Source organism: Falco punctatus, assembly GCF_963210335.1.
Source record: "Falco punctatus genome assembly, chromosome: 2".
In the NCBI taxonomy this organism is placed as follows: Eukaryota; Metazoa; Chordata; class Aves; order Falconiformes; family Falconidae; genus Falco; species Falco punctatus.
In genome coordinates this window covers 630,711-652,791 of record NC_137581.1, presented here as the reverse complement: position 1 = coordinate 652,791, position 22,081 = coordinate 630,711, and the positions used below count along the sequence as shown (strand labels likewise).

The following is a 22,081-nucleotide window of genomic DNA, read 5'->3' as shown; positions in this document are numbered from 1 at the left end:
GATGAGTGGGGGCCGCTCGGGGAGCCCAGGGGTGCCCTCCTGAGATGTGTCACTTCTCACTCACAGCACACCTGGAGCCAGACCTCGCTGCCCCTCTCGTCTCTCTCCCACATGTTGCTGTGTTGGTTTGCTCTCCAGATTGGATGTTGATGATGATCTTGAGCAGGAGATTTTATGACCTTGAAATACTTGATTTCTGGTTAAGATTATTCTATTTGTGGGTTTAGGGTGGGTTTTTTTTCCCTTTTCGTTTTATGGATAGTTTTAACTTGGCCACTGAAAATCTCTGGTGTAAGCCGCTACTGGTTTTGCTAACCTCGTGAACATTGCTGGTAGCTTCATTGTAGGTTAGCACCTTATTTAAGGTCCCACCAATCCATGGAGAAGCTGCCTTGGGAGGGCAGGAGGTGCACGCAGGAGAAGGGGCTGGTTTGGATGGGCAGCAGAGCTTTGCTTCTCGTGGCAGAAAACATGAGTCTCCTCAGTTTGGTCTGGGTTAAAAATAGCATCACCTCTGCTGCTCCGACAGTATGGTTTTGTCCAACTGTTACTGATTTATCTCCAAGTGTGACAACTGAGACTTTTGAAAGAGAAGTTCGTGTTTAAAAGGTGGGACTGTTAGATTGAGGCACCTGGTTTGACAAAGTAAGCTACAATCCTTTACTGCGTTCAGTCTAGTACATGTTCTGGAAATGCATCACATCTTGATTTGAAGTTACCCAAAGATGGATGTACCACATTCCTCAGAAATTTGGTCCAGGGTTTAATTGTGGCCACCATTTTCAAAAAAAACACCCAAACAAAATAAAGGTATTTATTATTTGATTCATTAGGCTGGTTCTTGCCAGAAGCCCTTTAATACTCCTATTTCTTTCATTTGTCGTACTTGTTTAACATGATTTTTCAGAACCTTCATTTTGAAGTGAACCTCTTTGTTTCATTTCAACAAAATATTTGTCAAATTTCCGCCCCTGCCCCCCCCCTTCTACTTGGCAATCTCTGTGTCTCTAGTAGCACATGGGTTTGGGACTGTATTGAAAAGAGGCACTGCTGGCATTAGGGATTGTTTCGGTGGCAGCAACCAGAGACTTCACCACCCTACAGCACAGTCCCGTGTGGGCCAGGTTCATTCTTGATGCCAATTTGATTTTACTGAACTTGGGTGAGGGTTTACACTAGTGCAGCTCCCCTGAAATGCAGACACTGTAGAAACCCTAAAGCATCTTGCTGCGGCTGCAGTGGTGCCTCCTTCAGAGGGATGAGGCTTTCCAGGCTGAACAGTTAGACCGCCCTGAATGGGTACAAGTAATCTGTTACTATTTTTTGTTGCCATGTGTAATTCCTACTAATTTAATTCTGTCATGGGGAAAAATAATAACTTCCAGGCAAGATTAAGACATGTCTAAATTTGAAGGCTTTTGCAAGGACATTCCGTCTGGGTGGTCATACCTGCTCAGGCAGATCTTCCCTTCCTTTTTTTTATTAAAGAAAAAGGTCCTCACTTTTGTAAAAACACATGTGAAAATTCAACTTAATTTGAAGCTTATTAAAGGAAATCTTGATGTGCTTTGGAAAGTTATGAAGACAGGTACTGTGTATTTGATAAACTAAATGAAGCTGAGACTGCGTAGCTGACAATTTAATTTCTTCCCAGGCACGGTGAACTTTCTCCTTGACTGTTCAAATACAGATCTCTGTTGACATCAACACAGAGTAAATAAGAGCGGGTTTAGTCTAGATTGTGGCTGGCCAGCCCTTGCACTTTAATATGTAGGCTCCTTTAGCTGTGTACGGATGACTGACACATGTAGCATTGGGCTTTTGGTCTTTGTGTGTTGCAGACTGCAGAAGGCTCAGGAGGAGCATCGCTCTGTGGAGGTAGAAAAGGTGCACCTGGAGAAGAAACTGCAAGATGAGATCAGCATTGCCAAGCAGGAGGCACACCGGCTCCGAGAACTGCGGGAAGGCACAGAGAATGAACTGAGCAGGCAGAAATATGCTGAGCAAGAACTGGAGCAGGTAAGGGCTCAGCCAGAGGGATGCACTGACATACAGGACATGTCAGCAAGAACAGTAGGCGGTTCCTCATTCTGCTTCTTCCTTCTGAGAAATCCAGTGAAGTCCTGCTTATAATGCTCTTCCACCTTCACTTTTCCACTCCCCTTTGTGGAGGAAAAGATCCAAGTATTTCTTCTGCTACTCCACATTACGTGTCCCCCGTGCAGTGTAACAGTGCTGCTTCTGCGTCGGGTAGCAGGGACTGTGCAGGTGCTATCTCAAGAGCGATGTGCTGCTACCACACACTGTCCCAGCTCGCCCTGCAGAAGGAGAGGTGTTGAACTTGACCTGTAGCTGCACCCCTCTGATGACTTCTAATTCCCACTCCAAACCATAAGCTCTTCCTTTTTTTTCTACTTTATCTTTTCATGGGTTTAGGAGAGATTTGTAATGAGTTTTCTTGTGCTTTACCGTGTTTTCATAGAATCATGGAATCACAGAATGGTTTGGGCTGGAAGGGACCTTCAAGACCACCCGGTCCCACCCCCTGCCCTGGGCAGGGCCCCCTCCCCCCAGCCCAGGCTGCTCCCAGCCCCGTCCAGCCTGGCCTTGAGCCCTGCCAGGGATGGGGCACCCACAGCTGCTCTGGGCAGCCTGGGCCAGCGCCTCGCCGCCCTCACGGGGAAGGGTTTCTTCCTCACGTCCAACCCAAATCTCCCCTCTCTCAGCTTCAAGCCATTCCCCCCTGTCCCACCGCTCCCTGCCCTTGCCCAAAGCCCCTCCCCAGCTTTCCTGTCGGCCCCTCCAGGCACTGGGAGCTGCTCTAAGGTCTCCCCGGAGCCTTCTCCTCCCCAGGCTGCACAGCCCCAGCTCTCCCAGCCTGTCCCCACAGCAGAGGGGCTCCAGCCCTCTGATCCTGTGGATGAGAGAGGTGTAAGAAGGTAATTTCCTTCTGAGGCCGTTTAGCACCAGATTAGGATCTGTACAGCAAAGTTAAAAGAGTTCATATGCAATTCTCAAAAACATCAAAGTTTGCACTAGCAGGAAGACATGTCCCCAGTTTATGTATTGTGATGTAGGCCTAGACAGAGTATTCTGTATAATGCTGCTGCTAGCAAAAATGAAACGCTTTTTGCCCAGAAGGGTACACAGAGCATTTGTAAAATAATCTGTTGTAGGTCAGAAAAAACACCCACCAATCCTACACCTAAAAACCCTGAGACCTGTAACAAAAGCTGTAAGGTTATAATGGAAATCAAGGGTGTTGCTCATGGCACCTGCATGCAGTAACAGAGGGCAGAGAGCAAGGACCTGGATATTTTACCTTAAAACTGCCCTTTGCCCAAACCTACAAGACGACAATTACAGTTGCTCCTCCAGTTTCACCTGAGGGACAATTCTTACCTGACTTTAATTTATAGATTGGTTTAAACTGAAATTGTTTGGCTCATGCAATTCTGGCTCACACAAGTACCTTGGATGTTCTGAGGCCATCCTCCCAACCTGACTGTGTGAAATTTTTTACGCCACCATGGAGGATGGGTAAGAAAATGAATTAAGAATCTGGGGTTTCCACTGAGAAGGAAGAAACAAGTGTCCTGGGCCATCAGGGAACCATGGGGCAGTTTAGCTTAGGTATGCAAATAGTCAGCAAACAGCAAATTTATGTCCTGCTTTGAGTACCAACAGCCCAGACATCCACAGACGCCTCTTACTGGCTTTGCTGTCGTGATCCAGCATCATTCCTCCTGACTGGTCATCCAGCCTCTCTGCAAAGTCACTGTGCTCCATTTCAGGACACTCACTGGGACTTCTGTACTCACACAAACAGAAATTTGCCCACTTTGTGTTGTGAGCCATTCAATAAGGATGTATAGCCTTCCTCTTTAACCCCAAGCCCTTATACCTGACCTGCTCCTGGCTTTTGGAGAAAGCAGGGTTTCTTCCGTTCCACTGCCCCCTCAGCTTTACGTTTGTTGAGAAACCCCGAAAGCTAGAGGTGACTTAACCGCTCTGTTGTTTCTTAGAGGCCTTCAGGAGGGATGCATTGGCAGGGTGAGTATTGGTTTTACCCACCTGACCCACACTGTGTGATTATAACATGATCACCGTCCCAGCAAGCTGTAGACCACAGATAACATTAACCAGTCACTCCCACTGACCGTAAAACTCATCCGATTTTAAGGTATCTTTGGGTCCCAGGGAATACTAAAACAAGACCTTCTTTTGCACTGGTTGACTCTTATCACTAAAATGATACCAGAGGGTTTAGAAGCTCCTACTGGAGTCAGGTGTATGAGGTGGAGAAGCAGTGTTTCTGGGATGGGGCTGTCGCGTACTGGGTTGTTCATACCAATCCTCTCTCCTCGCTAGGTCATCCTCCCCCAGACCGTGATCCCAGCCGGGGCCGCTTACCCAGAGGGCATTCCTTGCTTTAGAAATTGTTGCTCTTAGCAATCAAAATGGGATCTTTGAAATCTTCACAGGAGTGTAGACACATAAAGTAACTCCTACTTGTACTGATTCCCCTGCAGAGCCCAGAGGGTTTGTGTTTGGCGCACTGCTGTATGATGGCTCATCTCAGCCACTGGTCCTTGGCTGTTGTTCTGCACCGCTTCCCTTTTCCACCATTCCCTAAAAATATTGTTCCTGTAAATGTTTTCAGCACTCCTCTACCCCAAATACCTAGTGGCAAGATTTCCTGCCCGCTTATCCTCTGTATTCCTAAATCACAGATGCTTGTGGATCGTGGTCAGGGTTCTGCCTGTGGTGGGAGCAGTGCCTGGTGTCAGAGGGGAAAAACCAGACTTTCCTGGCATCTGCCATTCTGAATTTGTAACTCTGTGAATGATTTAGGCAAATGTTATGCTCAACAAGACTAAATCACATGTAACTGATATAAGTAGTTGAACTCTTCTGTGTGATGCCTCCTGACTGCTTCTTGATGGACTGTGCAAACGTCCTCCAGGATAAAATACAGGATTTCATATTATTTGCATGTAACCTGGTGCTTTTGGCTCACTAGAAATCACACCGATGTCAGACTTGGTGAGACGTGACTGAGTTAAATAACAGGTTAAGGGAAAAGATCCAAGTTTGAGCAATCTTTTAAAAAAACGATTTTCTTCAGTCTGCTTGTGACTGTGCTCTGTGGGAGATGGAGAGGCACCGGCACCAGGCAAGGAGTGTAAGCACAGAGGTGGGAAGTGTGTGTTGGGCATTGGGAAGGGGCTGCTGCGGAGCCCAAGCAGGTCGCTGGATGCACTCCCACTGCCTCCATATTTCTTAGACGAGCTCCGAGCTGTAGTTGCCATCCTTCAGTTTCTCTGGTGTGGGACACGTTAACTTCTTGCAGGGCTTGTATCAGGCTTCAGGTTTCTTAGTCTCTCTGTATCATGTGTAATGGAAGGGAAGTGTTAATTCTTGATGGTCTCTAGCACTAAATGCTTTGATGTAAGGTTTTGGTATCTTCAACTTGCTTGTCACCCACTTCCTTCTAATTTTATAATCGCTCCCTTCTCCAGCAACATAAGTAAGTGTGTGGAGGAGACCAGACCGATGGTGTGTGGAGGAGACTCAGCTGGGATGGAAGGAGAGTCCCCCAGAAAACTACAGAAACTGCTGATTCCAGACGTGTGGTTTTTTTTTTCCTGGGCAAGCAGCACATGTTTTGTGTCTAAATATTTTTATCATCTTGCTCCAGTGTGAAAGTTGTCTCTTGACAAGCTCCGTTTGGCTCAGTAGCTGCAGTGAAGAGAAGGCGATTGCCTGCACCGTGCTGTCAGTGCTTCTGCCTCGGGAGGAGAATCTGTGGGTTTTGCAGACCTGCAGGGAGGCAGAAAACTTTGCAGAGGTTTCTAGAGGCTATGATAAGCACCCTGAATATCCTTGCCTGAGATCTCATTCTCCGTTAACTAACTTGCACATTGTACTGTCGGCTCTGGAGGGTTTACCTGTGGTTTATTGCCACTGCAAGGCAGAGGAGCTGACGCAAAGAGGCAGAGCAGGTCAGCGATGAAAGCATGCTCCGCTTCTCCTCCCTGAGAGCTGAGGCAGGACATCGTCGCGACAGCTGGAAATTTTTGAGGCAGGAGCTCACCTTTAAGGAAAGCACTGTAGGTTGTCCTGGTTCTCGGTGGGATGGCTGCCCTGCCGTGCTTCTGTCTCTCACTTGCCCACAGTACCAGGATGCCCCATCTCTCCTCCTATTGACTTTTGCTTCTGTCCTGAGAAAGATTGTGTGGAGGGTTTGGGGTGGGGGTTTTTGGGGTTTTTGTTTGTTTGTTTTGGGTTTGTGTTTTTTTGTTTTGTGTTGGTTTTTTTTTTTTTTTTTAATTTTATTTTTTCTGGTGCCTTAAAAGCACCGGGTTGGCAGCCAGTGGCTGGGATGACCCTACAGGAGGGCAGGCTGTCCCTTCCACTTCTGCAATGCCATGCCGGCTGGTTCTCTCCCAGGTTCGAATGGCACTCAAGAACGCCGAGAAGGAGCTGGAGTCCCACTGCAGCTGGGCTGCGCCCGAGGCTCTGCAGAAGTGGCTCCAGCTGACCCACGAAGTGGAGGTCCAGTACTACAACGTCAAGAAACAGAATGCGGAGAAGCAGCTGCTAGTGGCCAAGGAAGGGGTGAGAATTTCATAGAATCATAGAATCATTTAGGTTGGAAAAAACCTTCAAGGTCATAATTTCTAACCATTTATCTAACACTGCCAAGCCCACCGCTAAACCATGTCCCTAAGCACTGCATCTACGTGTTTTTTAAACGCCTCCGGGAATGGTGACTCCACCACCTCCCTGGGCAGCCTGTTCCAGGGCTTGACCACCCTTTCAGTGAAGAAAATTTTCCTAATACCCAATCTGAACCTCCCCTGGAGCAACTTGAGGCTTTTCCCTCTTCAGCATCCTTGTCCCACATCCTCCCCATGCAGCTGCGGGAAAGGGTTTGGGGAATGAAACCTGCGGGGTTGGTTTCTCTGCACCTTTATTTCCATTTTAATACCTTAAATTTGCATATTATTTTTTTTTTTTGAAGTCCAGCATAGATCTTCAGAGAGGCCTAAGTAGGGGCTGAAAATGAGAGGCAATTGCCTCTGGGGGCACAGCAGGCACTGACCTAGGCATGCCTGTCAGCTGCATTAGCGTGTCTTCAGCGGGCTGGAGCCCCTGAAGTATGAATTGCTGCCTGTGCAACAGCACTATGGGTAGTTACTGAGCAAAAGGTTTTGTACCTATTGAGCATAATCCCTGCTCTAGGTGATTTACATGCACAGGCAGCAAAATTTCTAACACATGCATGCAATCTGTAGCAATGAATCATTTCTGTATTCCCAGTTGTTTCAAATTTTCTGTGCCAACCAAAAAGCAATGTGCTGCAGGGAAGCTGTTGTAACATGCGTTAGTCTCTATGGATTTATGCGGTAGTCAGAGCTGGCAGCATATAAAAATTTCTCTGCCTTAATATGTTTTTATTATGAACTTTTTAACGTCTAAAATGGTTTTCCTTTTACTGTGTCAGTTCTCATGTCCACGTTCTTCGTTTACCTTTTGTAAGTCTCGAGTTAATGCCGCTTGATCTGTGAACCAAAGAGCTGTGTGCAGACACTTTAATACAGGGAAGGTAAAAAAAAACAACCTCAAACCAAAAAGCTTCCCCAAACCAACAACCCCAGGGCATTAACAGTATTTGGTAGTTTACTCATGGGAGAGACAAAACAAGGCTTTATGAGAGCCATTGGCTGTGTGAGGTAGCTGGTTCAGTCCCCGCTGACTTCAGGGAGAGCAGGAGAAGGGCCAAGGAGTGTGAAACCCTCAACCTGCTTACTCGCTGCTGGCAAATTCCTCACCCGCTGTGCTAGGAAGAATAACATCACATCCTTCAGTAAGAACACAGTTCACACTATTTACATGTGTGCGGACAGCTGCAGGTACTATTTCTGTCTCAGCCCATCCAGGATGTTCTTGTCCTCGAGAAGACATAAGGTTGTCTTCTTCCTGTGACCTTTTTTTTGTTGATGTTCCAGGCTGAAAAAATTAAAAAGAAGCGAAACACCCTGTTTGGAACATTTCATGTTGCTCACAGCTCATCTCTAGATGATGTTGATCATAAAATCTTAACTGCAAAGTGAGTATCTGCTTAATACCTTCCGTTATTTCTGCCTTCCTCTTTCATCCCTCTCGTGTTACAGACACGAGTGTGTTGTAGCCTGTACAGGTGCTTCTCGTCTGACTTTGCTGAACTTCTGCTCTGTTGACTTTAGTGAGCTGGGATTGGACTTGCTCCTTTTAATCAATAACCTTTTAATTTTATCTGAGAGAAACAAGAAATCACAGTTATGCAGAGCAATGAAAAGTCCCGTCAAAATGAGGGTTCGGGAAGCTGCAGTATTCTTAAGCAATTTTCCCTGGATATTTCAGTAGTTGCTGTTTTTCTTAATACCTGTATTCCTGAAAGTGGAATGAAAGGTGTCTCAAATATTAAGATACAAAGCTGAACCAGCAGACTCTGTGTTTCAGACAACTTATGGTGTGTTTTCCCTTCGTTCCCTACGTTCTTCCTTGCTTGAACCTTGCTTCCAGGCAAGCACTGAGCGAAGTGACGGCTGCGCTGCGGGAGCGCCTGCATCGCTGGCAGCAGATAGAGCTGCTCTGTGGCTTCCAGATCGTCAACAACCCAGGCATCCACACCCTGGCATCAGCCCTTAACATTGACCCCAGCTGGATGGGCACCCCGCGGCCTAACCCCTCACACTTCATCATGACCGATGATGTGGATGATTTGGATGAAGAGATCGTGTCTCCCATGTCCATACAATGTACGTAGTCTGTGTTAGCTGTGCGTGGTGAGTCTGTATCTGCCGGGTGCTGCAGGCTGGGGCAGACCTGGAACAGTAGCTCAAATGCGTTAGGAGGAATTAAGTCTTTTTTTAAACAACCAAAGGCAAATTGTTAGTTTTTAAGGGTCAGGAATGTCTGTAAGTGCCAGACCACCACTGCTGGGGTTGCTTGGGCCTTTTAATTCCAGCAGACCTAATAATTTATAGATGTTACTAGTCGTCATTTAATCTATGTATGCTGTTCTGTTCAACTCACTGAATTTAAGCATTTACTAAAAAAACCCAACAAAGCCATGGGCTAGACTCACAAAAGGGGGAAAGGAAAATGAAGTGCATTTTCCCTATCTCCCCTTGGCTAGAGCACTTGTTTGGGGTATAAAAGGACTTGAAGACACCCCCGCCTCATGCACAGCTTTGGACTTGCACATCTTGCCATTCCGCGTGGGGAGGAGCGGTCTGCTGTGGTGATGCTGCCCACCTGTAACGACCTGTTAAATGTTTCCTGGAGCAAAGCCTGGAAGCCCAGTGCTCCATCTCCTGCGCATGGGTTGTAGTCACCACAGTGGACGTTCTCTCGTTCCATATCGGTGACTGTTCCTAAACAAAGTGCATCAGCTCCTGTGAGGAGCAATGGGGCTACTGGAGGGGGAGGCTGGGTGATCCTGCTGTCATCAGCCCAGATCTCTTGGAGGAAGCAGTTGAACTTGGGTCACCCTGTGCCTGTTGCACTTTCAATTGCTGAGCTCTTGGATTAAGTGGAGGCTGTCTCCTTCTCTGCAAAAGGTTTGAATCAATCCTGGCTGCTGCTCCCATGTTCAGCTGACCCAGATTCAGCCTTGCTTCGCTCAAAAATGCATTTTCCAAATACAGTTTCCTATCTCTAGCTATTGCACAAGAGAATGAGAGAACGGAAGACGTTCTTTGACCCCCTGTGACAGCGGTCTGGGTGGCACAGGGAGCAGCATTGGCTAGAGCCCAGCTTTCTGAGCTGGAAGAGGGGAGCCCATACTGACAGCGTTAGCTACAGGAAACTTAATAATTATCTCTGACTCGGGTCACTTGCTGGAGGGATTCATCAAGGACAGGTCTGTTTAACTGGGTAGAAGATGTGGGGGAGGAACAGAAGAGTCTTGGGGCTGGCAGCGTGTGCTGCAGGAGATGCTTTATGTGCCATAGCCATCCCCTCCTTGCGGTCTCAGGCTCTGGTTCGATGCTGTGAAAGTCTGGAGGCGAGTGCTGAGGTTGAGCTCAGGGTGACGGGGGCTGAAGGCAGAGCACTGAGCGTTTGGGTAGCCTGCAGGATGTGAAGGCAGGAGGAACCGGGGGGTCTCTGCACGTTTCCTGGGCTCAGCAAACATGGTGGTTGGGGTGGGGGTTGATGGGGTTGGGTGTACGTAGGGAAAGTTTAAAGCCTCAGACAGGTAATGGTGTCCTACTAGTCTTTGTGATTATCAGGCACCACTAGAAAGCAAGCTAGACAGCTCTAATAAAACTCTTGCAAAGATGCAAGCTAGGTATTAATGAGAGAGGGATGTCTGAAGAGATGTCCTAACACGTGAAGCACGCTCTCCAGAGGATGTGAGCTGTACAAGGCACGAGCCTTCATCCGAGATTTTAAGCCTCGGCTTCTTTGTGCCTTGCTGGAGACACCTTGAGCAAGGTTTTTGCAGCCAGGACTTGCAGTTCCATCAGTCCAGTGACCTGCAGTGAGCCGGCCTGTCTGCCTCTGTGCCGCAGCACTGGTGGGCATCCCTGCGGGTGATAACTCCCAAGTTCCCAAAGCAAGGGAATCTTTGCCTTGCCCTGCGGGATTTTTTTTTTCTTTGTATACTAAAACCACTTCAGGAGAGAAGCACAGAGTTTTTCCTCCCCAGACATGTTGGGGGTGTTGCTGACTGCCCGTGATGATTCTCCTGGTAAATCACATTTTTCTCTCTCCCGCTCACACCTGGTTGGCCCATCCCAGACGCAGCCTGGCTTTTCGGGCGCAGGTTCAGTGACCGCTCGTCTCTGTCCTCGGAGGATCAGTCCCTCTGGAAATACCCTGGTTTGGTTCTCTTCAATTATATTTTAATTTTTTATTCTACCCTCTGCCCTTTTTGCTGACTAAAATGCGTACACAAATTTTCCAACTTTCTGGCACAGAAAACTAATGAATGTACCTCTCTTCACTGAGTCATCAGCATCTTTACTAACTCGCAGGAAGTCTGGTGGGATGAAGAAGAATCACAGTTCACTGTAGTTCTCATGTGCTCTTGGGTTTTGCTTTTTAAAAGAAATCCAGTTAGGAAATGTGGAGAGTTGTTTTTACCCCTGAGGTGGAGATTAAGGATTCAGGCTAGGCCAGGAGGAGGTGATAACTTTCCGTTTCCCATCCCACCTCCTTCTCGGTGCAGGTTCTGCTCACAGCCCCTCCGCTGCCAGCTGAGCCTGACCCCGATCCCTCCCCACTGGGGCTGCTGCTGATTGCCATGCCTTTCTTCTCTCAGTATCATTAAATAATTTGAGCGATGCTATTATGCTAATCTGTCCCTTATGCCGGGGACACAGGGACAGCACGCTCAGCCCCAGAGATGCCAAGCCTCCTGTTTTCTGCTGGAAGCCTTCCCTTTGTGGAGCACTACCGAGCGCTGGCCATCATAGCATGGAGGAGGACAGGCTTGTGCAGCAGCAGAGAAGGCTGTGTGCTGGCGTTGGTTAGGGCTTGCATGGTAGTGGTCTTCCTCAAGATGACGAGCAGGTTATTTAGCTAACATTGACAAAATGTTTGCAGTGGCTGGACTGAAACGGTGTTTGGGGGAAGCGAGGGTCCGCTGTGGCTGTGCAAGGCTGAGGTCTCAGCCTTTGGTCCTGTGCTTATCGTAGGGTAAATCATGCAAAAGGAGAGACCAGAGGTGTAAGGCGTCAAGTTGGTAAATGAGGAGTGGAACACCAGGGGAAAAGAAGTCCACCAAACACCCTTAGGGAAAAAAGCGTGATCCAAGAGAAGAAGAAACTTTAGCAGAAACCTGTAATCCCAGTTAATTATTCTGCAGGGCTTGAATCCCTGTTAGCCCTCCAAACAGAGGCTTCTAAACTGTATCCCTGCCAGCAGTGGGCAAGTAGGGATCAGCTGTGCTATTCCTGTCCATGCTGCCTTAGTTAGCAGCATCGCTGCTGCAGAGGCACAGCAGGAGAGCTGGAACATGCTCCGGTTCTGCCCCTCGCCTCCTCTGATCAGATTTTTGCAGTCCCTGCCTGGAAGCAAGGGGTTTTTTTCCACCTCGACTGTGTGTGCCTCAATTTTACTTAATTTCAGCTCTGGAGCGCCTAAGAAAAAAGATACCTTGAAATAGAAAGTGGATGGTATAAAGAGCTCCGGTGAAAGGTCTGTGGATGGGCAGTGTAGTACAGCAAGAAGCAGCAAACCTGAGTGGTGCAACCCTGTGAGAGAAACTGTGATTAACTTTGGGAATGTGGAAGCAGCAAAGTTGGCTGAATTATTCTTGCTTGTTCCTTCTTCCACTTGAAATATGTCCCACAGTGATCCTTCAGGTACCTGAGTCGTCGCTGTCAGATGAGCTGCAGGAGGCTCGTGTTTCCTGGCTGTACGCTTTTATAGCAGTGATTTGCTGGTTCTTCGATTCCCGAAGGAGCTCTCCTTCTACTCCATTTCTTAGCTTTCCTGTCTGTTCACCTTTTTAACCCATTTTTACATGTATTTCTTCTGCATATAAAAAATCCTGAACAATCCTGAACACCTTATCTCCTGCAAAAGAAGGAACATCTTGTATGGAAATTACAGCTAGTGGATTAAACACAACCAATCTGGTTGTCTTCAGGGTGGCGGTGCAGCCCAGTGGCTCCTTAGTTTTCCACATGTAATGCTCTGCCTGACTGGAACGAGCATGCAGGAATCTCCATCTCCACCTCCACGCAGGTGAAGGTGCCTCCCTGCACCTCTCCGAAGGCGACTCCTGCCTCTGGCTCGGTGTGTAGGTGTGCTGCAGAGGTGGTGTTGGCTGGGTGCAGGGGAACTGGCTGAGCTCTCTGGCCTCCGTTACCTACGAGGTAGGACTACGTGGCCAGAAAGATTATTATGATCTTTAAAAGCTATTAATCAGCTGGTGACCATGCACTTGAAGGAAACAGTCCAATTTCTTCCTCTGAACCAAGATGAATTTGCAATTAGGGAAAAATATTTTTCAAATTGAATCATAGAACCACAGAACAGTCTGGGCTGGAAGGGACCTTCAAGACCAGCCAGTCCCACCCCCCGCCAGGGGCAGGGCCCCCTCCCCCCAGCCCAGGCTGCTCCCAGCCCCGTCCAGCCTGGCCTTGAGCCCTGCCAGGGATGGGGCACCCACAGCTGCTCTGGGCAGCCTGGGCCAGCGCCTCGCCGCCCTCACGGGGAAGGGTTTCTTCCTCACGTCCAACCCAAATCTCCCCTCTTTCAGTTTGGTTTAGCGTCTCTTTGATCGGTAAGCTAGTCACGAAATGGACTGGGAGCCGGTGATACCACTTTTGGACCAGAGCTATCATTTTGGGTGCAGACTGTGATGAAAGCCTGTGCCAACCCAATTAATACCATAGTTCCTGCACATCTGCCACGTGTCCCAGCCGTCCTGCCCCACGGAAGGGTACGAGGCTGGGAGGTTTCTGCATCTTCATAGAGGCCTTCCTGCGCCTGAACACATGGTGCAGCTGTACTTCGCAGCCCTGCTTTCGGTCCCACATTCCTGCGCCTTGCTCCAGGAGTTGCCATGCTGGAAGCCGGAGCAGAGCTGAGCTCCGCTCCTGGAGTCACCTCACTGGCTTTAGGTGCCTGCATCTGAACTGATCACTGGAGGCTCCTTTTTTAGGCTGTGTAGGGAGATAGTACTGCAAGGCATGAAGCATCTGAACAGTTTGGATGTCTGCGTTAGGATGAAATGAATCATGCCCTGAAAGTACCGGCTTCTTCACATTTGCTATAAAGGGAGCCTGGGTGGTAGCTCTGATGTAAAGTTGGATAGGATGAATCATGCAGCCAGTTTCTGCTCCAAGCAAGATGATCAGATAAGGTGTTCAGAAAGCACCTATATCAGGAATGTCAAACATTTTTTCACGGGCTGGGCATTAATCTAGCATGTTAAGCAGTAGCGCCAGCTTAATGCTGCTTCTGCATTAAACCAGCATAACTTACAGCACAAGGTGGGATGGCTGCAGTGGCCTTGGGCAGGTGTCCCGGTGACAGAAGGCACAGTGCTGTGGTGCTGTAGCCCTGGCTGTGGGTGGCAGCTTTATCGCGGTGCCTCCTTGCTGATGTGATGTGCAGTCTCCTTCCAGCTGCATTCACCATTCTCCCCTTTCTCTCATTGCAGCTCCTGCCTTGCCCACCACAGTTCGCCAGCGCCTGGTGGACCCACAGCACGCCCACGGATCTCAGAGGTTGGTAGAGAGTTATGTGCAAGGCCAGAATGAGTCAGGCCAACCTGCCCATTACCGGGCAGGCAGAGTCTCTCTCCGTCGAATGCATAGCCTCTCCTCTGGACAGTCTTTCAGTTCCGACCTTCCCAGCACCAGCCCATCATGTGCTGCCACCACCACCTCTTCCACCTCTTGCTCCTCATCCACCACCACTGCATCTGCTCCTGCTTGCCATGTCCACCCTATCTATTACCATCACACCACCTCCTCTTATTTCCTTCAGATGGACTCCATCCCTGATCTACCCCCTCCTGATGTCACCTCTGGAGTTCGCTGTCGCACTGAGAGCTTTGGGTATATTGCTGTTTCTTTTTTAGCTCCCTCTTGCCTGCTGTGTCTCAGAGCTGCTGCTTGCTCGGGTGCTCTTTCTCCTAGATTCCTTGTGCCTTTTCCTTTTGGGCCTTTATTTCATGATTTTTCCACGTTTGTTTCCTCAACCGCTCTCCTGTGCTAGTGGACCCTCTAAGGAGTGCTCCATGGCCCATTCCCATACCAGCAAACTCAGTGGGTGCATAAACCAAGGAGGTGCTGTTGTTTAACTGTAGCTAAGCAAGCGAGAATTCTTGGGCACTCAGTTATTGCTAAATAAGTCAGTCTTTCACTTGGGTGATGCACCTGTGAGAACAAAGGTAACACAACTAATCAAACAAACACTGACCTTATTTGAAGCCTTGACTTATTTGGGGTCTTCACAAGCGAATTGCAAAGGAAACACGTTGGGTAGATACTATGCGATAGTAGTTGGTGTTGCCGGAGGGATGAAGAGGTGGCAAAAAGCAGCATTCAGGAATTTTGTATTTCAGAGTGACTCTACCTCTGGTTCAGTAGGGGATGAGGCATGGTTGTGTTTTGACTAAGGAACATCTGAATAATGAGGAGGGAGTTGGAGCTTCTTATTGCTGGATCACTGGCATTAACTTGGTCCCTTTCAATAGTGACAGCCAGCAAGTGATGGCTCTTTGGAGACCTCTGTACGATGGGATCCAAGGGACCAGTTCCCATCCACATCCCTAAATCCCTGACCTCTCCTGATTCATTGTGCTGGCATTAGAGAGGCAAATGACTGGGTGGGCTGTAGATGCGGGAATCCTGTCTGGTCTAACTGGGGTGCTGCACAGGGCCCTGGGGCAGCCATCCCCAGTTCAGAAATGTTCTTTACCCCAAGCACAGAGGATCGTGTTCCTCGGGCGGCCCCAGGGTGGCTTTCTTCTGAACAAGGTCCGTGGGCAGCAGTTTTTGGAGGTCCTCGCCCCGTGTGGCTCATGGACGCACCCAGCTCCAGAGCACTGTTTGAGCCTGCATCTGTTCCGATGCTTGATTTAAACTCTCGGCTAAGGGGTGATGGGGTGTGTGGTTTGTATGGTCTCTAGTTCAGGGACATTGCAGGCGCTCAGTGCAGAGGTGTCAGCACTGGAACAGACGGTGGAAGGGGGCTGTGATGGGCCGTTGGGAGTCCTGTCCTCCTGCTCTGCTGCGGAGCTGCCTATGACCATGGCCAAGTCATTTCATCTCTCTGTTCTGTGCTTTCTCCTTGGTAAAATTAAAAATAGTCTCCTTATCCTCAGTGTTGGGGAACAGACTTCTGGGAAAAGGCTGGAAGTCTCTCAGTGAGGAAGTCGATAGGGGCAATGTCCTTTCATGTTTATTTATCCAGGCAGGATGACATTCGAAGTCAGCACATCTTCATTCCTCCCAGCACATTGTACCATTATTCCTTTATCTGTAGGTACCTCTGCCCTTAGGCGTAGGTTCTCTCCTGACATCGTTTACACAGTCTCTGTTTCGGATGCCTCACCCCCTCACTAACTTGTGTGTCTCACAGCTGGGCTGCCTGCGGAGCGGAGCATCCCTAAGCCCAGGCTGCGAGCAGCAGCGCCGGCAAAGCCCCACGCAGCCCCAGGCAGATCATGGACTCTGGAGTGTCGGAGAGAGGGGAAATTACTGCACCTGCTCCACAATAGGCAATTACAGAGCAACATTTTGGTTAATGTAGTAATGTTTGTTTGAGATAACAAGCAGCATAATTAAAGATTTAGATTAATTACTGCCAATTTGCGTGCAGTTGCAGCTGTCCCGGTTTGACCGATAAAAGCTGGGAATGCTTCTGGTAACATCACACAGCCCCTGTTTACCATCGACCTTCCTGTCTCTGTAGAAAGCAGGGCTTGTCCTGGGAGCTCGAAGGCTGATGTACTGTTTCAAAAATAGCTGTATAAACATGATTATTTTTTTCAGCTGAGGCCTGTGATACACTTAATTGCTGACCAGGTTAAAGTCTCAATCCTGCAGACTCCCCTGAGAGTGGCAGGGGGAAATGCGGTATGACTTTGGGATCCTCATTAGGAAAGGCAATGCTGCTGAGGGGTCGTTAGAAGAGAATAACTGGGGTCTTCTCCTTATTCTCCACAGGCAATTAGGAGCTCGTCAGAACCTAATAGGTCACAGTTCAGTGGAAGGTGGGACTGTTTTCTCTCTGTTCCCATAGCAAAGACCACCTGTTGATGCAGGATAATTTAGCAGTGGAGTTTTGCAGGGTATGAACTTCTCACCTAAGGTTTGCTTCAGCTACACAATAGCAGATGACTCCAAAATCCATGCTCATCCATTCTCTGTTCATTTCAGAAAACAGAAATGAAGAATTGGGTGCCCAAACGTGTTTTTATTTTGTTGCTTTTAATTTTTTTGTCAAACTGCATCGTTAGCAGGTCCTGCTTAGATGCATCTCTAAAAATACTGCCATGGAGGCATGCCACAGCACAAGCCAATATATTGCTCTTTCTCTTTTATATAACCAGTCTCGGAGGCCTTTACATACATCCCTCGAGCTCCGCAGCCTCCCAAAGAGGCAAGCAGAACAGATGGGGAAGCTGAGGCTGAGAAAGGCCTTCCAGGGAGTCATTGCCAAGGATGAAAGCGGAACCCAAAAAATTCCTGGCTTCTGGCTCCCTTGGTAGGAGGAGAGTGCTACCTTGAGTGCTTTGGGCTGCTGGATCGCTTTAGCCTCTCTCGTATCCAGCAGATGCCAATGTTGGCGAGACCTCGCAAGAGATACCATCTCAAACAAGCTGTTCCCCCAGAGAAAGGCTCGGGGATCGCTTCTCTCCATGCAAGCTGTATATGGTGCTAAAGTCTGCTGGGGGTTGACCTGGTAGGGACCTTCTCTCCAGGCAAGGCCAGCGCGTGGCCGGTGAATTGCTTTCATGAACTCCTCACTGTTTGCTTCTCTTTTGCAATTGGCTTCAGAGGATCCGGTGCAAATAAGGTCAGAGCTGTTCTGATTTTGAAGGCTGATGTGTGTTTTTTTAATGTTAACGAAGGGGACTGGGTGTCCCTGGGGGGGAGAGGGGTTGGAGGATGCTGTGTGCACAGAGGTTTCTGCTGCCAGTGCCTGCTTCAAGTGGTACCTGTGGATGAACGTAATGGAGATGGGAGTGTAGGACCAAATCCCCACGCTGGTGGCCTTTTTCCAGCGGGGATGGGAGGCGGCAGCCAAAGCAAAAGCAGTGTCAGTAATCCACAGAAGAGAGTCATTCACAGCTCTTCCAGAATGGAGGGAAGGAAATCGCTGTTGGATTTGCGTTGTTGAGGCTGTTGCAAAACCTCTGACTGTGCTGCACCAAGCTCAGCAGAATAACTGAACTATACAGCAAATCTGATTCTGCCTTAGGGGAAGCCTTTGCTGCCCTGGTACCATGTGCTAGCTAGGTATATAATGTATAGCCTTGCAGCTATGGGTGCTTTTCGTAAAGAGCAGGGAGTGGTAGAGGCACCAAGGTCTGTGTGAGGCAGGCAGACCAAGCCCTGCTCTTGTGTCAGATGCCCTTGAGCCACTCATAAGCTTTCCTGCAGCCTCTGTCCTGGCCCACCAGAAATCATTCAGTGGGCTGCAGAGCTGAAGAAAAATATTCTAGATCATCCTCCCGCCCTCTCCCCTCTTTCTCCACCACTGCCAGACTTTCTTTACTCCATGCTTTGCTCTCTGCTTCTTTTGTTTGCAAAGTCAGTCCATTCCCATCTTCTCACCCTCTCTCATTTACCGCGGTCGGTTCGGATTCGTGGAGTGGCACGGCAGGAAGCGCAGGTGAAAGCAGATAAAAACCAGCAGCAACGTGTGCATCCTGCCTTCACGTAGGTGAGCGCTGTCAGCTTCACTCTTCATAGATTGTAAGTGGGCCCAGCTACATCAAAAAGAAAGCAGCAAACACTGCAACATTGTGGCTGGGGTGGAGGAACATGCTGTCTTACATCAGGCTCCCAGGTATTTTCATGTTCAGTTGGTGGTCTGAGGTTTTCAGGAGGGACGAGTATTCAGTAGTTGCTGCTGTACCGCAGAAGTTCTTTCTGTGAAGGCACCTTCCCGTCATACCATTGAGGCTGGCTGTGTCCTGGGCTAGCATTTCCTCTTGAAAATGGAGCATAAGCCTTGTGAAAATTAGCAGGATAAAGGCCAGCCCTTTTTGGCTGAGCCTCACCCAAGATGACTGGCCATATCCTGGCAATGATCTTTCCTTCCCTCTTGTCCCGACACTGGACTTGGGAGCATCCCCTCCTCTTTGCTTTCTCGGACAAAGCCAGTGTGCATCCCAGGGAGTCATGTCCCTGCAGACGCACACCTCCCCTGTCTTGCACTTGCTTATGGGAACCACCAGGAAGGATCATTTTGGGCTGTAGAAAGTCCCAGCAATAGTTTCCAACTGTTGGCATTCACTTGTGAAAATCAGTTGGTGCCCATGGGTGCCGTGGCAGGGATGTAGGTGGTCCCCCTCTGTGTGTGCCTGAACATCCAGCTCCATCAGCTCTCGGGGTGGGTTAACAGACCAGCCGGCCCCTTGAGCCATCCGTGGCACGGTGACCGTGCCCGTCTGCTGGCCGTCTGCTGGCTCCTCACGTGGTTGAACTGCAGCTTTGCAGAGTGCCCTGGGAGCTGCTGCTGCTTGAGGTCTTCTCTTGTCCACTGCTGACGTGCCACTTGGCATGCTGGTGTCAGCAGTCACGGTGTCCTGCCTCTACCCTTCAGGAATGTATTCCTGAGTTACAGCTGGATAGATTATGAGTAAAATTGGTTAGCTTAGAACCACTGGGATATCTGAAAAGCGTGTGCTCGTACCCTGTTTCCCCCATCAGCTCCTTCAGTCCCCCTTTGGATGGCAAGCTGGCAAGCTCAGAGAGAAAAAAGTGTGGTCCAGCAAGGCTGGACCAAGCACAGCACCCATTGCTGTGCCATCCGTCCGCTCCCGCACAGGGCATCCCCAGGGATCCACAGCGACAGCCACACCTGCAGTGGGGAGGTGGGCCCTGCAAAGTGACCACCGACCCCTTGATGCCCAGGGACCCTCTGTTGTGGTGAGAGCGGTCCTGGGCGGAGACGTGGTGGCTGTGGTGTGCACCAAGGACCTGCTGTGAGCTGCTCACCCGCCGGCATTGGCCAGAGGCAGTGTTTTGCCTCCATCTACCCGGGGTGCAGCACCAGCTGTCCAAGGATCAGGTTCCCAGAGTCTGCGTTTGGGGGAAGAAAACCCTCCTGGACCAGAGGATGTTTCTTCATGTGCTGTCGTCATTTTCTCCACGCGCTGCCATAGCCACGGGATTGCTTTTGGCTCTTCTGGATTTAGGACTGTGCACTAGCTTGTGAGAGAGGGAGAGGCTTGCTGGATGGCCTCCGAGCTGATGGGTGTTTGCAGATCTCAGCAGGGAAAAAACTTACCTTCTTCACAAATGAGGCATTTTTGAAGTCACCTCAGTTTAAAAAAAATCTGGGGTTTGCTGTATTTGCTACTCTTACTTTTGTTTTAAAGGATTATTTTTTTTCCTGACTCTCACCCAGACACCTTTGTGATTATGGGTTGGGTCGATTTTTACCGGAAAAGAGCAACTCCACTTCAGTGGATTACAAAGTTGAATTTCAAGCGAGCAGGTGTTACTGTCTAAACCTGCCTTCACTGGCCATGGTGTGCTGCACCTGCACTATGCTCAGCCACTTCATTGGGTGCACTTCAGCAGTGGGTGCAATGCTTTTTGCACTGAGGTCTGCAGGGAATCGGTGATCTGACCCCGCTAGAGCGGTATGCCAGCCTGGTGGGATCAGCTGGAATGAGTCCAGAGTGGGCACTGTGGACCTGCCTGCACTGCTTGGAGGTGGTCCTGCCTGCCTGTGGTCCTGGCTCAGATCAGCGTCATCTCCAGCCAGGGTTTTGCCCTGCTGCCTCATACATCTGCCTGTACGGTGGTGGCTGAGCAGAGTCATGATGGACCTTTTTCCCTTGAACTCAATGCTGCTGACCAGCAGATGTGTGGGCAGCAGGATGGGCAGCTCAGAGGACGCAGCTTCTGCAGCAGCCTTGCTCCTTCTCCTCAGCGTGCTGGGAGCGAGCACCATCCGGGAGGACACACCGACCGCTGCCTTCGCTCACTTGGCATCGGTCTGTAGGGCTGGTGCCAAACCACGTGGCCAAAGTCAGCTTTGTTTTCATGGAAAGGGGGCATTTTCCAAGTATTCATGGAGGAAATAAACCTCTGAAAGCATGTTGCTCAGCACCAGCTCACCCTCGCAGCATCTCTCGACAGCAGCTGAGCATGTGCTGATGGCTTCTGCCACCCTTTCTTGAGAGAGGTGACACAGTGAGTGGCCCTGGCAGAAATTCCTCAACAGAAATTTCCCCTTTGCAGATGCGTTAAGCAATGGTGTGAGTAAGAAACATTCAAGAAGAGCATGAGACTCCTCACTTTCCTAAAGGAAAGGACTTGAGTTGTTGTGATTGCAGTTACGTCTTTATTCTCCATTTACTGGCAGCAGCCTGAGGTCTCGAGCCCCCTGGCTTGTGTGGGTGCCACTGGTGTCCACCTTTGGGAAGACGGCTCTGAAATACTCTGTGTTCAGTCCCATTAAGTTTTATTGATGCTGCTGTTCCCAAAGCTGACTGCCCATGACCCACCCCAGTCATCCCAGTGAAAGCTGTGGGCCGCGGGCCATGACAGCGACCTTCTGCGGAGCTGTGGTATCTGCCGGTGGCGTTGAGGAATTGGGAGCTCCTGTGGCTCCATACGGTGTGTTTCATCGCAGTTGTCTCCCTTGGATGGCCTCCAAGATGCTCACTCAGAATAGCTGGGGATTTCACACCATCAGTTCCTGTTCTCCCCTGCCTGCTGCTAACCTTGAGGATGCAGCTCTCCATCGCTCGGATGTCAGATGGGCTCAGTTGTGTGTGGTTGAAAGGCAAGGACTATTCCAGATATGCCTGGGGCTATTTTCTTCTTGTTAAAATAAGAGATGAGACAGTCTTCACAGCTGGGCTCTCACAGTGGATCTTGGGCCGTATCCTAACCATCTGCGAGGTATTTTAATACCCCTTTCCCTTCACATATTCCTACGGAGCTGTTAAATGAGGGCACAAGTTTACGTGGTGGGTTTTGTTAAAAAATACCCTTGTTACCTTTATGGAGGGCAATCACAGAATGACAGAACTGTTTGGGCTGGAAGGGACCTTCAAGACCAGCCAGTCCCACCCCCGCCAGGGGCAGGGCCCCCTCCCCCCAGCCCAGGCTGCTCCCAGCCCCGTCCAGCCTGGCCTTGAGCCCTGCCAGGGATGGGGCACCCACAGCTGCTCTGGGCAGCCTGGGCCAGCGCCTCGCCGCCCTCACGGGGAAGGGTTTCTTCCTCACGTCCAACCTAAATCTCCCCTCTCTCAGCTTCAAGCCATTCCCCCCTGTCCCACCGCTCCCTGCCCTTGCCCAAAGCCCCTCCCCAGCTTTCCTGTCGGCCCCTCCAGGCACTGGGAGCTGCTCTAAGGTCTCCCCGGAGCCTTCTC

General features: G+C 49.6%; 1 protein-coding gene across 11 annotated transcripts in view; it reads left to right on the top strand.

Annotated features, from left to right (window-relative positions):
• Window positions 1-22,081, top strand: part of STIM1 (stromal interaction molecule 1) — a 107,955-nt gene that overhangs the window by 81,112 nt on the left and 4,762 nt on the right. For 3 of the 11 annotated variants that reach the window (XM_080374904.1, XM_080374903.1, XM_080374900.1), the window contains exons 8-13: window positions 1,842-2,019; window positions 6,454-6,621; window positions 8,016-8,116; window positions 8,572-8,807; window positions 10,795-10,875; window positions 14,171-14,570. In XM_080374904.1, the coding sequence (XP_080231030.1) occupies window positions 1,842-2,019; window positions 6,454-6,621; window positions 8,016-8,116; window positions 8,572-8,807; window positions 10,795-10,875; window positions 14,171-14,570 (1,164 nt within the window). Of the gene's footprint in view, window positions 1-1,841; window positions 2,020-6,453; window positions 6,622-8,015; window positions 8,117-8,571; window positions 8,808-10,794; window positions 10,876-14,170; window positions 14,571-17,071; window positions 21,561-22,081 lie in introns of those variants that run through there. The other 8 variants (XM_080374907.1, XM_080374908.1, XM_080374906.1 and 5 more) reach the window with 5 other exon arrangements.